The sequence below is a fragment of the Sceloporus undulatus genome, chromosome 7, assembly GCF_019175285.1.
Source record: "Sceloporus undulatus isolate JIND9_A2432 ecotype Alabama chromosome 7, SceUnd_v1.1, whole genome shotgun sequence".
NCBI lineage: Eukaryota > Metazoa > Chordata > Lepidosauria > Squamata > Phrynosomatidae > Sceloporus > Sceloporus undulatus.
Window position 1 is genome coordinate 10791193 of NC_056528.1, and position 17235 is coordinate 10808427.

The 17235-nt window shown below is 46.8% G+C and overlaps 1 protein-coding gene across 2 annotated transcripts in view; it reads right to left on the reverse strand.

Annotated features, from left to right (window-relative positions):
- The window catches only part of CAMTA1 (calmodulin binding transcription activator 1), a 313956-nt gene that overhangs the window by 189801 nt on the left and 106920 nt on the right, over positions 1-17235 (reverse strand). For both annotated transcript variants that reach the window (XM_042479072.1, XM_042479073.1), the window contains exon 3: positions 9950-10085. In XM_042479072.1, the coding sequence (XP_042335006.1) occupies positions 9950-10069 (120 nt within the window). In that variant the 5' untranslated portion in view covers positions 10070-10085. The remainder of the gene's footprint in view (positions 1-9949; positions 10086-17235) is intronic.

Consider the following 17235-nt stretch of genomic DNA (forward strand, 5'->3'; position numbering starts at 1 on the left):
AGAATCATAGAGCTGGAAGAGACCGCAAGGGCCATCCAGTCCAACCCCATTCTGCCATGCAGGAAATCTCAATCAAAGCATTCCTGACAGATGGCCATCCAGCCTCTGCTTAAAAACCTCTAGAAGGAGGTTCTCCACAGTTGGTTTGGGAAATTGCGCACCAAAAGGTATGGCAATGGAGACAGACTTCAGTGGCGTAAAAAGTGAATTAGTGGAGCATGAGGTCCAGCAACCCATCTGTCATTACGGACAAATGGATCCTCCATATCCAGGGGTAGTTTACCTCTAAATATCCAATCCTATTGGGAATGTGCAATAAAGAGATTGGCTGATATTGCACTCTGGACTGACCCAGCTGCTCCCCCTTGGAAAAAAAAATACCAGCAACATATCTCTGCATAATCTGCATTTGCAGAAGTTTCTTCTTGTCACAAAAGTTTTAAAAGAGAAAGCCTGCAGAGAAATTCTGGTTGCTGCAAGATCCCTGCAGCTGGAAGGCAGCATTTACAGTGGGTAATTCCCATCATTTCTTTCCTCTCATCTCTCTAAATCATACCAAAAAATAAAAACAAAGAAGCCTTCATCTGTCCCAAGTCGGAGCCCAACATAGCATGCAAACCCAGTGGACTGTAAGGAGTACCAAAAATAAGATGGCTTTCTTTCTGTCGGTTAAGAAGCCCCCAGAAAAAGGCTTCCTTCTGGCCTGGAACTGCTGCTGCATTTGAGAGTCTTTTCTCACTATAAGTGATTTTCCCCCCAAAATGCTTCCAGAAGAATCAACTGTAAAAGAGAAGTAAGAAGAAGGCGGGCAAAGGGGAGGATGCCAGACATCCAAGGCATGATGCCTCTGGAGAGGGAGGCTTCACTGGTTGGCACCAAGTGGCTCTTGATATCCAAGCAGCTTTCTCCTTTGGACATGACAGTTGCCAAGGAAAAGAAAGCAAAGTGGCTTTGAAACGGTTTCATGCCTGCCATGAGAAACATTCAAAGAACCTCCCTCTTGAGCATTAAGGGAAGAGAGCAGCAATAACCCACTAGAGGGAAAGTGTTTGCTTTTAATTTATGCCTCCATGCACGCATACATTAGGATCCCCAATTGGGGGGGGGGAGGAATAAAGGGGTGTGTGTATTGCTATGCCAGTCCCCTTCTGAAGAAGACCCTCCCGGGCCCCATTTGAGAAGGAATAAGAAGCCGTCTTCCCACCAGGAACACGGAAAGGAAGGCGCCTGCATTTCCCTGGCGAGGCCTTTGATGCATGAATCGTTAAGGAGCAGTAATGACCCTGCGTTCGGGAGATCATACGCCGTGGCAAACGTTTTCAGAAATAAATCCCCAAATAATCAATTTGTGAAGAGTCAACATTTTTTAAGCGGGCCTTGTAATAAACGCCTGCCGATCACATCCATCATGCCATCGGCACGGGATTTATGGCAGCCCCAAATTACAACGAGGCAGGCAGAGGGCCCTTTCTTCCATCGTCATCATGCAAATGTTTAACATGCAAAAGGAAAGGGAGGCGCGTGCGGCGTGTTTGCAACCAACAGCCCAGTAGGATTAGATGGGACAAAATGGCCCCAGGTCCCTTGCAATGGTCTCCCACCAGAACCCAAAACTGCCCATCTTTCTCTTACATCTGGAAACTGGGAAGCTGAACCATGCCAGGACTTCCCAAAGTTTTCTATTCATGCTTTGTAGTCTGGACTATTGCAATGCAGTATGAATGTGGGGCTGCCCTTGAAGACTGTCCAGAAAGTCGAAACTATACTCTTTGGTGGCAAGGGGAACATATTCTGCCTGCTCCACCGTCTTGCTGCCACTCTCTTTCCAGACTGGATTCAAAGTGCTGTTTTGACCAATGATGTCCCCATGTGGGTTTGAAGGCGACAAAAGGCTGGACTCGGTGGCCCTTGAGATCTCTTCCAATGATTCTATGAAAGGTTTTCATAGATATGCTGCTGCTCCCCATTTTCTCATGGCTCCACTTCTATATCCATACAAGACCAGCCTCTGGCCCTCTCTGCTTAGAGCCCCCCAGATCTCAGGGTCTGGAGATGCATATGGAGGGAGGGCATGCTCCCTCAAAAACTGCATAGGCATCCTCTTTCATGTCCCCCATTCCACCAGAACCAGAGGGGTCTGGAGCCAGTGGGTCGGGGGCCATGGAAGGAGACCATGGAAGGAGTGGAGCCTGGCCATCCTTGAGCCAAGCGCGGAGCCTGCAGAGGCCAAGGCAGAATGCCTTCCTCCAAGCCGTTCCCGGCCTCCTCCTCCACCACCAGGATTTTGCTGAAATGCATTAAGCAGCCAGTCTGAACAACATGAACCTAATTAGTTTGCAAGCGACGCAGCTCACCTCCGATGGAGAGTCAAACCCATGTTAAATTAAAGCAGATCAGAGCATCCAAGGAATAGTTTTGCAAGATTAGCTCTGGTCTCACAAGTTGCTTCGCCCTCCAGTAATAACCCAGGAGTACATTTCCCCCCCTTCCCTCCTTCTTCTCCTTCTCTCTTTGCCAACAGTCGCAAGGAACTGAGTAATGCAAGAGTGTTTTTGCAATTTGAGAGCCAACCGGGGATTCTTTACATAATGCCAGAAAAACCTATCGGTCACTTACTAAGAGGGGATGTTTTTAATAAAAAAGAAGAAGCCAAAGACGGGGGGGAGGCAGTGTTTTCCGAAGCATCCCTTCCCAGCTCCCAAGCTGTGTTAATAATAATACTCTATTATCACCAAGGTTATACTGGCAAGGGAACATCCAGAGAGGCAGCGTGCGCATGTACTGCTCATTTCCACAGAAAGGCTGCTGCAAAAAGCTTTGGGGATGTTTCAGCAACAATGTTCTAGAGCTTACAAAGTAATTGGAAACTCTGCCCCCTGGAAAAAGAAAAAGGAAAACCCAAATCGATGCATCTGGGCCAACTGGCACCAACGTCAAGGGACTCTAATGATGCAAGATGTGCATTTTTTCCTCCCATGAAAAATTGATTTCTGGTGTCCCTTTTCCCCATAAGGTCAGTGCAAATGCCAGGGTTCATTTCAAGCAACATCAGGAGGGGGTCCCCTGAGACCCTAAGGCCCATTCACACCACACCAGTTATATACCACTACGATTCCACTTTAACCACCTTCTGGGGAAAGGGATTGGGAATTTCAAGCAAGAGAGGTGTAGTGCCACTCCAAACTATAATTCCCAGGATTTTGCAGCAGGTGACCCAGGAAGGCAGGCAAGAGCAGGGCCAATGTCCATCTCTCAGCAGCCAGCATCCCTCCTGCCTCCTCATAGGGTTGTCTATGGAAGGCCTCCAAGAACTGAGTTGCCCCCCCCCCCCATCATCACCATCTTATGCCAGTGACTGGCACTGATTCTAGGCCTTGGAAAAGTTACTCCACTGGACTACAGTTCCCAGAATTCCTCCAGACAGCATGGCTACACCTCAAGATCTAAAAGCAGTGTTGTTGGGAGGGGGGGTTAAATTTCTTTTGGACTGCAACTCCCAGAATCCTTCAGGCAGCCTAACCATGTATAGCTGACAAAAGCAGTGTTTGCACCTGTCCCATGGAGCACTGCACCCAGATATAAGCAATATAAGCGATGTGGAGTATTGCACCCAGATATAAGTGATGTCTTGGCCAATTTACCATTTCAGCATTTGCAGAAGAAGTTCAGTTTTCCTCCGCGTTTGGCAGCTTGTGATGCCAGCCATTTGAGGAGATTTAAATGTTTGTTTCCTATGAGAAAGTTGCCAATTTTATTATGTTTCTAGGTCACAGTTTGGGTTTTCTTATGCTTGTTCCTGAATCCCAACTGCAAATGATGACATGACATACAATGCAGTATATATATATGTGTGTATATATATATTTAAAATATGCCCTTTCCGCAGCTCAACCCTTCTTGGGACTATATTCTTATTGACGTAATTCCTGGGTATTTTAGAAGTGTTGCCCATAGAAATAAAGGTAGCCCAGTCATGAACTGAAGCATCCAGCTATAAATCCAGTCCAAAGAGAAGCCGTGTGCGACTCCCAGCTTTGCCTCTATTTATTAGTTGGGTTTTTTAATTATGGCCAATTGACTGTGCAAACCCCACCAGGGAGGCTAAACAAATTAGAGGTTCAGGGAGGACAATGGATTGTGGGCTTTTTCAGCATCTTCCACCGAGAGATTTCAATGCCGGAAGGCCAAAGGAAATCTCTTGCCACCTCAAGAGGCCAGGGATTTTGTTGTGATTGGTATTAGCATGTTCGCTTGAAGTTTTTGTTTGAGGAACGGTGGACCATTTTGAAAACAGAATCTGTAAGTTCAAGATCTGCTTCAACCCATTTTCTTCATTTTTACCAACTGATAAAGGCCTTCTGTACTGAAGTAAGCATTTGATCAGGTCATGTTTTTAATCTGCATCTGTATCTTTATTGTTCTGTCTTTTTAATGATTTTATACTGTTTTAAATCATCAGAGTTTTTACATGATAGCTCATTAAATTTTTAAAGAAACGTTTGCCTTTTCAGGCTTTTTGTGGTACCTTGTTTTTCGTTGCAGAAAATACTGTGAGAAGAAACTTATCCTGCGCAAAATTCACAAATGGTCTCTTTTGCACAGAAAACTGCCTTTTCTCCAAATGAAGCAGTTCCTTCAACACAGAAAGTAATATTTCTCCATCGATATTTACACATACACACATAAATCCATTTTTATTTCCCAGCTGACACTCCGTCAACCCACTGACTTTTTAAAAGAGCGATGTATAGCCCTCTTTAATTGAAAACAATAATAAATTTACCATTGCATAGAAACTTAGGGGCGATGGAGGGACTTTTAACAGAAGAAGGGTACAGTAAGTCTGATTTAACCGATCTGCTTTTATTTCCTCCCTTCCCCATTTAGTTGCTGATGATGGCATTTTAATATTCTGACTGTCTGTATTTGAGTGGCATCTGTCTTTTTCAACATTTTCTGAGCCAAGATGAACCCCAGTCCTAAAACAGAATGGCAAGATATACTTTACATTAAATAACAGACACCCTCTATTAACTAATTAATAGTCCATTTATAGATGCCCTTGTGTTCCTTGATAGGACTTTTTTGGTCCAGTCCTGTTGGCACAAACCACGTGGGTTTCATAGCAGAAGGTGTCACCCATTCTTTGCCTGAATATGTAATTCTCCTTCCTGCTAAATACCGGTGTGTTGCATTTCCCCCTTTTATTCCTGCCTTTCTAGATGTTTAGCAATGCTCCCACTGCTTTTAGTTTGTACCATCCATTTCCCTCTTCATCTAAGCCTTTAATAGCAATGTTGGCAACTGCTGGTCCAAGTGGGTTCCCTTCCAGATCCCACGCAAAGGTTTCACCCAGTTTGACAAGGACCCACTAGCAAGTCCCACTCGAGGAGACTTTTCTAACCAGCTTTGGAAACACTGGGTGATTTTATCTACTAGCTTGCATTGGTCCAGCTCCCTGGTTTGACAATTTGACAATTCCCCAGTTTGTCGAATGCTTTGCAGAAATCAAGATAAATTACACCCCCAGCACCCCCACAATCCACTAAGCCAGTAAACCAATACGGAAAAAGAGATAAGATTAGCCTGTCAAGAATTAATCTTCACAAATCCTGCCTCGCTTCGACTAATCATTGCATTGATAAAGACGTTGCAAAACCCCACTCTCTTATCATTTGTTTTAGCCTCTTTTCCAGCATCAAAGTTAGACTGACTTGTTTGTAGTTCCTCCATTTCTCCTCTCTCTCTTTTTCTGAAAACTAAAACAACCAAAAGTGATTTACAGGTTGCCATCCTTGAACAAGGGAATTGCAAAGGAAGACTAGAAAGAGAAACTGCTGAACTGAATTATATTCACAAATCCCAAACCATTAGCAGAGGCGGGAACAAAGAAAATGGCTTCATGTCTCGCTACATGTATTATTGCAAGAGTCCTCACTACTGCGACAGAGAGAGATTTGAATCTAGGCAATCTGACTTCTGTCAAGCAAATGTACTGCTTTCACCCATCAATATTAGCTGACCAAAATAAAGACCTGGAAGACCTTAGGCAGCCCTTTGAAATTTTGGTGCAAATGGCATGGGTTGCATCTGTCTGGATCCTATTGCATTCCACCCCATTTCTACAACTATGTAAATATACTTTATGCCTGAGGTCTTAATACTAAAGAAGTGGGTGTATATCCCCAAAAGCTCATGTGAAAATAAAAACCAGTTAGTCTTACAGGTGTTGTCATCCTTCCTTCCTTCCTTCCTTCCTTCCTTCCTTCCTTGGGTTAGGCTCCTACCATGCCACCCTGAACCACATGCCCAACCATGATGGATCCCAGAAGCTAAGGAAAGCCAGCTTCGGTCAGTCCCTTGGGGGGAGGCCGCCAGGAGGGAATACCAGGGAATACCAAGTAGTGCTGGGAAGGAATCCCTGTCTTGAACCTGGGAAGCCACCATGGTTGACCCTACCAAAGTCTGACCCTATAGAAGGGCAGCCTGCCCCCAAGCCATCCTCCATGATTTCTCCAAGATGGCAGTTAAGAATTCAAGTTCCTTCTGCAGCCCAGGAGACTATTCCTCTGGCCCTGAAAACCCAAGCTCATCCCAGATTTCATGGCCAACTGAAGCCAAAGGGAAGGGTTGAGTGGCGTCTGCTTCCTCTTTGCCACTGGCTAGGATTTCCCTGCCATTTCCTCCTTTCTCCTCTTGCTCCAACCATCAATCGAAGAAGGCCTTTCTGTTGCTCTTAGCATCTCTCGCCAGCCCCCCGCCTTTCCTATGCTGCAGCTTCACAGGTACCTTCCCTGCAGACCTGGGCTCCTTGAGATATGTCCCTCGACCCATTCCTTAGACATGTCAGTTTTTAAAAAATTAAAAATGCTGTTCCTGTCAAAGCTGGAGGCTCAGCTGCCTCTGCTCTTTGGGCCCCACCAGTGCCTCTGGATCCTCCCTAGCCTTTCTCTCTCTCTTTGGCAGCCAGGTTCCATAAGAAGAACAAGGCAGATGAAGACGGAGGCCGGCTGCCTGATCCATCGTCTGCCCTCCCAGCAAATCCTCCCAGCCTCCCCACTTTGCACAAACACCTACAATTTGCTGGATCCTTTTAAAAATCTAAAACTGCACAGTGTTTGCCGTTCCCCCAGGTTTGCACCGTTCCACCTCCACTCCACCACTGCAGACATTTGGAACAAAACCGTTGCAACATCCTATATTCGGAGCCAATTCTGCACATCCAGCAGCTCCTGCCTCTCTGTTCAAAGAGGGGGATGCTCCCTGCTTGGCATTTTTACTCCCCATCTTTAAAAAAAAATTAACCCTTCTAAATGGAGTTACACCGGAGCAGTAAATTCACCGGCCTTCCTGGGTTTGTTGTGCACAATGGAGTACAGTTGTCCCTCCATATTCGCTAGGGTTAGGGGAGCAAGACCCCCGTGAACATGGAAAAAGCGCAAATAACAAAAACACTGGTTTTACCTGAGAGGACACCTCTCTGGGAATAATCTCTAGGTCCTCCAGTGCAACTCTGTGGTCAATGTCCAACATACACAGACCATAGAATGGCACTGGAGTAGCTACCAATGGTCTTTCAGTGCAACTTTTAGTTAAAGTTGACCACAGAGTTGCACTGAAGGACCTGGACAGTCCTAGAGAGAACATATTAAGGAAATCAGTGAATACAGTAATCAAATCTGCAAATATCAAAGCCGCAAATATGGAGGAATGACTGTATTTGGAGGAGATGGGGGCTGAGCTTGTGTGCATCTTGCGCAGGGGCTAATTCTGCTTCATGCTGAGGATCTGTGGCTGACCCCAACCCATGCGTCCCATCATGTGCTTCTACCCCCAACATTTCTGGCTACCCATAATGCCTGAAAGAGCATCATGCTCAGAGTTTCTCTGTCCTGTGTGAGCCAGTGCATCAATACAGGATGGACAGCCCCTGGTTTCCCATTTCTTTTGCCAAATATCACCACAACCTTTACAAAAGGCAGAGAGGCCCTGAGAAACACAGTCCTTCTTGCATTGGGAAGGGGTTGGAATAGAGGACTTTTGGCTTCCTTTCCAGTTCTATAGTTTGGTGAGTCCATCTGACCCAGCTGGCATCCACAAAATTACCCCTTGCCCCCACCATGGCCACAAAATGCAGCAACACTGGAAAAGCATGCAAGAAATCCCCCCACACCTTGACCTTTTGCAAAAGAGGACTGTGACCAATGGCTCTCATCCTCTGAAGGTAACCACTGGACAAGGAATGGTGCTGCTGCTGGTTGCCATGCAACAGCCTCCAAAGCCCCTCGCTCCAGTCAGGAGGCAGAGGAATAGTTGCCCCCCCCCCCCCAATGACAGGCAATGCCAATTCATATGCCAACCCACCCAGCCTAATCAGTGCCTCCCCCGGAGTCTGGGAACTGGAGGTTTGTGATGGTGGGGGGGCTGAGGATAATCTGCAAGTTGGAGCGAATTGCAGGAAGGAGAAAGAAGGCCAGAGGGAATGGTTTTTCTCTGCAGAACAGCTTCCTTGCTGCTTGTCTCTGCCTTGCGTTGGGTGAAAAGACACAGAAGACAACAAATTGTGTTCACAGATGTGTGAACAGTCAGGCAAGAAGGCAAACACCTTCCATGAAGGCAGGGCTTGGGGTCCCTTGGACCAAGATGGACAGCAGGCCAAGAATGTGATGCACTCCCTTCTCTTGAGGGAACCATTGGGCCAAATGCAAATCTGAGCCCATGCCAAACCACACAACCACAAAGCATCCAGGACTCGTGCCAAGGAAAGCCCCTTTCCCAAAGCAATGATGGGCAATGGAGGGAGGCCTTGAGTAGATATCTCCTGCATCACAGTTCTGGGGTGGAGGTAGGGATGAGTAGGAACCCCAAAGCCTTTCTGCATGATTTCACAGAGAGAGGACCGAGAGAGAGACGCACGCAGAATGTTCCCCCGGATCTCCCCAGAGAGCTTTTAATTATTAAGCACTGAAAACGGGTCTCTAGCAGCTAACGGTCATTATGGCTCCTTATTCTCCCCAAAAGCATTTTCTCTTTTCACTGGTGATGACAAACGCCACAGGGCATCGCGTCGCTAAAAACCGGCTGGCAGGGATTCAAAAGTGTCGCTGGTGTTCCCGCTTTTGTTTCTCTTTATGTTTATAGACAATTATTTTTCCCTCCCTTTTAATGGCAAATCTTGCTCAGTGCATCAGAAGCTAAAACTTTAAAGTACAAGAGTTAGTTAGAACAAAGGCACTCTGTCCCTTGTTAAGATATGGGGAAAAACAAAATCCCATCATACCGAGTGCCCTTTAAACATACTGCATCTGAATAAATCCCTTCTTTAAAAGCATTCTTGCTAATACTTTTCCTTGGATCTAGAAGCCATTTCTTCCCAAACAATTATTAAAAGACAAAAACAAATTCAACACAAAATGGATCAAAATGGAAGGTAATTCTGCCTTGACAAGTTACTCCCTGAATCTGTTTCTCAGGAAAATAAATCTGCATTGACAAAGCCCATATGGATAAGCTACCATCGTAAGATGCTTTCAATCCACGCAGCAAACATCTTTCCCAAAAATGCCATAAAAATGATGAATGAAGATTCTACCCTTTGCAAATGCCCCATGTTTTGCTGGAGACATAAATATCGCATTCACACACTCTTTGTGATCCAAATAACTTTGTAAGGAAAACCGTAAGAGAACCTGACCCCCAGGTTGGCTAGATATCGCATCACAGCTCCCTACCTAAACAGAGAGAGGTCAACACCAAAATCCAGCCCCAATGTCTGTAGTAAGCAGGCACTGCGCACCAACCGGACAGCCTCCTCCGCTTACTGAAGCGGGCAAAAGACCCAATGACATTGCAACAAGAGAAAGCGAACCAGCCCTGAAGGACCACTCTTTGCAAAGGCTGGGAGCAAGAGGCCATGGTACAAACAGATCCGCGTTTCCGCGCCACCTACCTCCACTCCTTGCACCTTCAGCTTCATGTGGTCCTCTCGGGTGGTCTTCCCATCTTTCCGCTTCTTCCAGCAATATCCATCTTTCCTGTATTTCACCTTCTTCCTGTTGTAGAGGATCATAGAGCCATTCTGAGGCCTGCAAGAAAGGAAACAAAAAGGAGAATGCTCAAGAGGCAGACCAACAGGGCAAGTCCATGCGCATGTACCTGTCACTTGGCAGTTAAGGCAACATTTACAGCCTGTCTGTAGTGATGATCCTGAGTGGCTTGGAGAGCTAAAAGCAGAAGGCTTGACCCACAGAACCTCTGCTCCATTTAGCTGCCATTCATGGAGGGGGGGGGGAGAAAGAAGGGATGCCTATCTAGACCCCCTCCCATTAATGAGGCCCAAGGGAGAAGATGCCCTTCATGGCTGTGGAGACGGAGGCCACCTTTTCTATATGGCACTCCCCATATACTCCACAACTCTGCCTTTTCTGCCTTCACAAGGGGGTCTTGCTGTGTGTGGGGTGTGTGTTGCTGCAAAGAAGTGGGGACAATGAGCTTTCCATGTCAGAAATGTATTTCTGAATCAACTTTGGTCAGCAAAAACTAGGAGGCAGCTATTTGTCCAACCCATGGCTGTGGCTGCACATTCGGCACCCGGCTGCATTTGTCTCCATCCCAACCCCCAACTACTTTGCCATATGGCAAATTGACAGACTGGGAATGCCACTCTTGTGCAACATCCGAAGAAAAGAAAAGGAGGGGAGGAAAAAGCAAAGGAAGAAAGGAAGAAGACAGGAGGAGGAGGGCGGGGGAGAAGAACCAGAATTCCCTAAGAAGAGGCGATGCATCATGCGCAGACAGCAGCCACGGAGATGGTTGCAAAAATTTATAGAAGTACATTAGTCACAGTAATTTGGCTTTGGAACACCAAGAACAGAAAGAAATACAACAACATGAGCAGCAGTTGCAGCAATAAACAACTTCCGGGGAAGAGGAAGAGAAAAGGAGTTGGAGGCATTTGCACAGGTAGTTTTTCCAAAGTTGGAAAAGAAAAGCAAGGCAAGGTGAGTGAGGGTGAAAGGAAGACCAGCCCTATCCCACAAAGACCATGCCTACAAATACTTAGCCCCAGACTTTAAGACTTACAACAACCCCTTGTCTGTCTTTGCTGGTCTGTGTGTGACCAGAGAAAGATGGAGATACAGAAAACTGGAAACATCGCTGAGAGCCCCAAGTGCCCCACCATACACACCGGAGTGTGGTCCAAAGGCAACGCAAAATGGCCGGATGCCCCACACACTCACAGCCTTTGCTCAAACAGCTTTTGCAGATTTGGGAGGCCATTCACAAACTCCTTTGCCCAGATTATCTCTTTTTAGATGGGACCCTCAGCACCAGTTCAAATACTGGGATGCATCATCCATAGCAGACCATGAATTTTGTCTTCCATGGAGAAATTGAACAAACCAGCGTATTACTTGTGTTGTGTCGAGGTCCACAACACACGTGGGACCAATGTCTGAGCGCCACTGTTTCCAAAAGAGCAGCCACTGACCAAGGACTTCAGTGTGCAAGCCTCTGTTTCAATGAACTGCCCATGTTCAAACAAGGAAAGGAAAGGAATCTCCACGATTATTAATTTCCTGGCAGAGGAAAGCGTTTCCTGACGCTTGAGAAATCCCATCGGGAAGAACCGAGGCAGTTGCGAGATTCTTGGCACATCAGCGAACAGAAAAATCCACATGATTTTGGTGCATAGAACACATTTGGGGAGGGGGAAAACATGCTTTCTTTGCAGCAGATTAGATTTCAGCACAGGAAAACACTTTAGCGTTCCAGCTTTGGGTTTAATAAGTGAGGTATAAAGAGAAAGATACCAAAAGGATCCCAGGTGGTTTGCCATCCAAGGACAGCCCCATTTCCAATCTCTTGAGCCTGTTCTACAGCAATACGTGATGAACACGCTTTGACCATCCCTTACCCGCCTTCCTTGCTTGCCTATTACATGTATTTATCCGTTTCTTTATTTTAAGGGAGCCGATTGCAGATAACAGATACAGCCTCCGTTTTCAGTATCAGACCTTCAAGGTGGCTTGTTTTTTGCAAACTCAACCCTCCCAGGGTCAGTTCTTAGATATCATCCTAACAAATGAGGGTCAAACTTAACGGAGTATAAATTCTTCCTTTGGATTTCTCTCCAATTGGAAAGGGAAAAAAGAAAGAAGGGGGAGATGGATGAGAAAAAAACGCTTTCCTCTGGGCTTATCTCTCTCAAACACAAACACTGCGAGGAGTAATAAATTGGTGGCAAAGGCGAGGCAGAACAGAGATCAAGATAGAAGAGAAATCCTCCAAACCAGGGCTTGCCAGCTACATTACATAGCAAAAAATGAAATAAAACCATGCCCCTTTTCCCAAAGCAACCACACCCAGAAGTTTTGTCTCCAAACTTTCCTATGGGGATCTCTCTCCTCCATCACATTTCCATCGGCTGTGTGGCATTGCTTCCACATGGAGGGTCCTTTGCATGGGAGACTGTGGCTTACATGGAAACCCACTGGAGCTCATTAGATGAATGCATCTCGGAGGCAACCATGGCTTCGGCCAGGGGCCCCTTTCGTCCCTTGTCTTAACTGGAGTGGCAATGCGTGTGCCAAACTAGTGTATTGGCATGTGCCTTCAGGCCTCCCGTTGACTTATGGTGGCCCCATGTATTTCACTGGGTTTCTGCAGGCAATGAAGCCTCAGTGGTGGTTCTACCAATTTCTTCCTCTCTAAAATACAACCTACCTGGAGGGCCGGCCCCATTCTGTAAACCCATCTGCCCCCAACAGTTGACCCAAGTAGGTGACAGAAGGAATAGTGGCTCTCCCATCTCTTGCCCCATGTGTCTGGGGCACACTGCTTCAGTTCATAGATTCATGAGTTTGTTGGCTCCTCACAGCTCCTACCAGAGAGATGACATTGTTTTATATGTGTGTGTGTGTGTTTGCCCATGTTCTTTATCTATTCCCTTCCACCACTTCCACTATTGAGACAGCACAGAATATGTTAAGGACAAGCCTTAGATGAGGATCCCTTTGAATTTCCTCTCTTTTATGGCTCCGTGGCATTTAAAAACTGCTTGGCCAGCTCTTCTTGTTTGGGGCCTGCGGGAAGGACACAGGAGAGAGCCGTTTCAAAGCAGGGGGTTGTTTGTCCCGGGAGCTCAGCATTGGGAATTTAAGATGCCAATCTCCCCATCGCCAGTTTATCGCCACAAACACCAGCTGCATCAAGCTCTGCAGAAAACGTGCTCCTTCTACCACAGGTACTGGAATCCTTCCTTCATTCCTTCCTTCCTTCCTTCTATATTAATGAAGGCTAGGGCACTGTGAGACCATCAGAGTGGTCCAGTTGGCTCCCTCTCTGCAAATCCATTGCACCTTAAAGGCAGGATGGAGATGGCAGTCTGGGAATCATGCAACCCAACTGTTTTCACCCTGGCTATGCTGCTCCAGGGGCTGCTGGGTGCTGCAGTCCAACAGCTTCAGGAGGGCCACATGGTGCCCATCTTGGTGTAGATGTTCCAGCCAGATGGAAAATAGCCTGCATTGGGGAAATCTCTCCTCTCCTTCCACTTTCTCCACTGTCCGGGGCATGAACAGGACCCAGGTAAACATGCTGAAAACTATTAATTTATTTAAAACACTTCTACTTCACCCTGAAACCAAGGGATCACAGAGTGGCTTGCAAGTAAAATTAAAACAGCTTAAGATCTTTAAATTAACCTAAATGGGACACGGAGGAGGGACCCTCCAACAGACTCTAATTCCCTGACAAGAAGAGGGATGGGAGAGGCGCTCCTCCAGGTTTTGGGGTCCCAAACCATCCAGGGCTTGAGGTGTTATCCCCAGCACTTTCAGTTCAAACTGGAAATGTACTGGCAGCTAATACAATCCTTTCAAAAACGTCATTATCCCAGTCTTGTGTTGACAGTGGGAAAACTGGGATGTTTTGGGTGGTTCAGATCAGGATGCATGATCAGGATCAGGATCTGGATTCAAAGCCGCCACTTGCAGCTGCCCCGAGATTTCTTTCCTAGGAGCCAGAGTCCAGTATACTCAGCAGCAAATATTGTGGACAATGACCCAAATTACCCAGAAAAGGCACCCTTGTCGTCCCCTTCATAGTTCCAATGTCAGCAGTTGCAAGGAGGCTGTTTTGATCCAGGGATGCCCCTTTTGTAGCCAAGGCTATAAATCAGGAGCCCTTTTGGTCCAAATGGCCATGATAGCCCCCTAATCACATTACTGCAATATTAATAAGGCTGTTTAATGCAACCAGTTTCTTCTAAATTGTCACATAAAAATTTGGTAAATGTCAGGCGTATAATTTAATCGGGAACTCTGTTTTACAGCCCAGGGAGCCCAGGGTCTGCAGTAAATATTGCAACGCTAACAGTGACTCCGAGTTTTCTAGAACAAAGGAGTAAGGTCACCCGAAAAAACTAAAAAATAAAACAGCTTTGAGACGGTCCTTCTTCTTTTTTTCTTAAAAATTGATTTCTCCCCCCACACTCCATCTTTTTACTGTTTCACTTGTCTAATTATTTTAGATGGCTGCAGAGAAGAAACGCAGAATGCTTCGACTCAACCGCTATTGTTCTTAAAAAAGGGAAAATCAGCTCAGAGAAGGGAAAACACTGGCAAGGTCAGCCAGCGTTACTGATCACATCCCTTCCTTTGGGTGAAAAGCAGTTCAGAAAACAAGCCCTGCTTGTTAAGATCCCACCCAAGGGCTGGAAAAAAAAAAGCAACATTGCTGAGCCCTGAGCTGATGGTCGGATGCTTGCAGCCCTTCGGCCGCAGGAACCAAGAAAAAAGCAACCCTCTGCAACTGAACAAGGAAAAATGCAAAGCAGTGCATTTCCGTCAAGAGCAACACCTTCCTGCCCTGGTCAATATCCAGCCTTCTTCCCATGAAGCAGAGTTGCACATGGTTCCACATGGATGGCCAACATTGTCACAGGCTCACTTGCTTAATGCAACTTGGGAGGGAGGGAGGGAGGGAGGGAAGGAAGGAAGGATCCAACAATGTTTCTGGCTGGTGCGCAGGAGACAGGGAAGTCTTTCTAGAAAGAGGCCATTGGTCATTTTAGGACCTCACTTTACAGCCGTTTAGATCTTTTCAGGCACATCATGGACATTGCTTCAGTAAGTGATGAGCAGACAGATGTTGCTTCAGTCTTATCCCAAAACAGATTGTCTCTCTACTTGGAAAAGTTACTTGTTTTGACAACAACTCCTAAGTTCCCTCCTGTCCAGCCAGAATGGCCCCTGGCCCCACTGAGAAGCAACCCAGCTTTCTCCAGCCCTTGGCCTCCACCTGCCTAGGATGGCACCTCCATTGCTCATGCTGGCTGGAGCAAGGGAGCTTTCCAAAAAATATTTGGGAGGGGGGAGGGTAGGCCAATTTGTGGGCAACTTTTCTTTCTTTCTTTTGGCCTTAAAACCAGCCAAAAATATCCCAGACCACCTAAAAACACAGTGAAAAAAATGGCTGACAATTAGTCAGAAGTGCCATCACATCACTTTAGACAAGCTGGCCCAGTGGGTGGGCAATGGGAAGGAAAATGGCCCCTAGCCCTACATCCTGAGCAGAAATGCTGGTGACCAAGAAGGCCAGCAGATCCTCAGTATGGCCTACAAATGCAGGTCGGTTATCTATTTCTCCAAGGCTGGTTGACTTTCCATTATGACCTTTACCCCCTGAAACCTCCTAACTCCAAAGAAAAGGACTCCACTTCCCTTCCTGGAGGTGGAGCTGATAATCCAGTGCTGGGCAGTCGGAGTCTCCATTGCAAGAGAGACTGAGAGAGGAGTCTGCATGGTTTGCTTTGAATTCATCCAAAATAGCTGCAGCAGAGTCCTGGGGGGGGGGGGGAGCAGGGAAGGCACCCCATGGCTTCCCTTTGATGCTCTCTCTGTGCGTGTGAATAAGGGTTTCCCTTCGCTTGACTCATTTTAATTTCTGTCGCACTGCTGACTCCTGGCTCAGTCATCACTTGCCTTTCCATCAGCTGGCGCCTTGATTCAGTTTAGCCCAACATTCATGTTACCAAAACCACGACAAAAGAGCCTCTTCTAGGATGCCCAAGGATAACTAACTTAACATCATGGTGGCATAAAACACCTGGAGAGCAGCACAATGTCAGCTGTTGGCAAGTGTTGGTCTCCGATATGGGAGATGGATGAATGGATGGATGGACAGCCACCAGAACAGCTACAAAAGGCTCATGGAGAGGAGAGAAAAGGTGAGCCGGATTCCATTTTGGGGAACACGGCACGTTTACGAGAAAAGCACAATAGCAGAGCATTTTGCAGGGTGAAACAAATGAAATTCGGTTCCTTTCCTAAGCCTGAATCAATCTTTCAGGCACTGGCTGTAAATTAGAAACCCAATTGATGAGCCACGGTGGAGCATCTCCAGGCGCTCAGGTGCTGCAGCCACATTTGGCTTCAGGGAGGGAAAGAAAAGCGATATCCCTAACAGACGCCAGGAGAGGAACTTGGAGATCGCTCGGGTCCAGGACAGGCCCAAGAAGAGGGGAATGGGGCCTTCATCCTACAAAGACAAGGAGCCATTAGGGTCACTGAGGCAGAAAACCCACACGTTCAGTGGCCCAAAGACAAGCCTGGGACCAGCAAGGGTTCAGAGAGGCTTCTTGGTGGCCAAAAATGAAAATCCCTCTTGTGCAGCATGCTAAGGAGAGGGAATGGAGTGGCAATGGAAATGGAAATGGCTGCTTTTGATGCCCTTTCAGACAGTGGTTCCCCTTCTTTGTTCCTCCAAGTCTTGTTGGACTGCAGCTCCCAGAATCCCTGAGCACTACCCAAGTGAGCTGTGGCTTCGGGGAGCTGAAGTCCAGAATATCACGAAGACCAAACCTTTGTTGAGGCTGATCCAATGGGCAAAGCCTCTTAGGGACCCTTTGAAATGTCAGGGCCAGGGAGAAACTGCACAACACAACTGTTGCATTTGGCCACACACCTCTTTCTATAAAACCTTTCTATGAAAAAATCCCTCTTTGATCAGGAGACTCAGCAGGCTCTGGCCTCCATCTCTTGTGGAAGACAAGAGCCCACCAAAATGAGTAAAATAGGAAGCCTATCATCCACCAAGGGTGCTCACAACTTGTGACACCAGCAAGTCAACTCTGCCCTGGACCATCACTCCCCAACTCTCTGTTCGTCTTGCAAAATAAGTGATTGTCTTTTAGCCTTGAGCTATGGTTTGTGTTCAAGCTGCTGGAAGCGA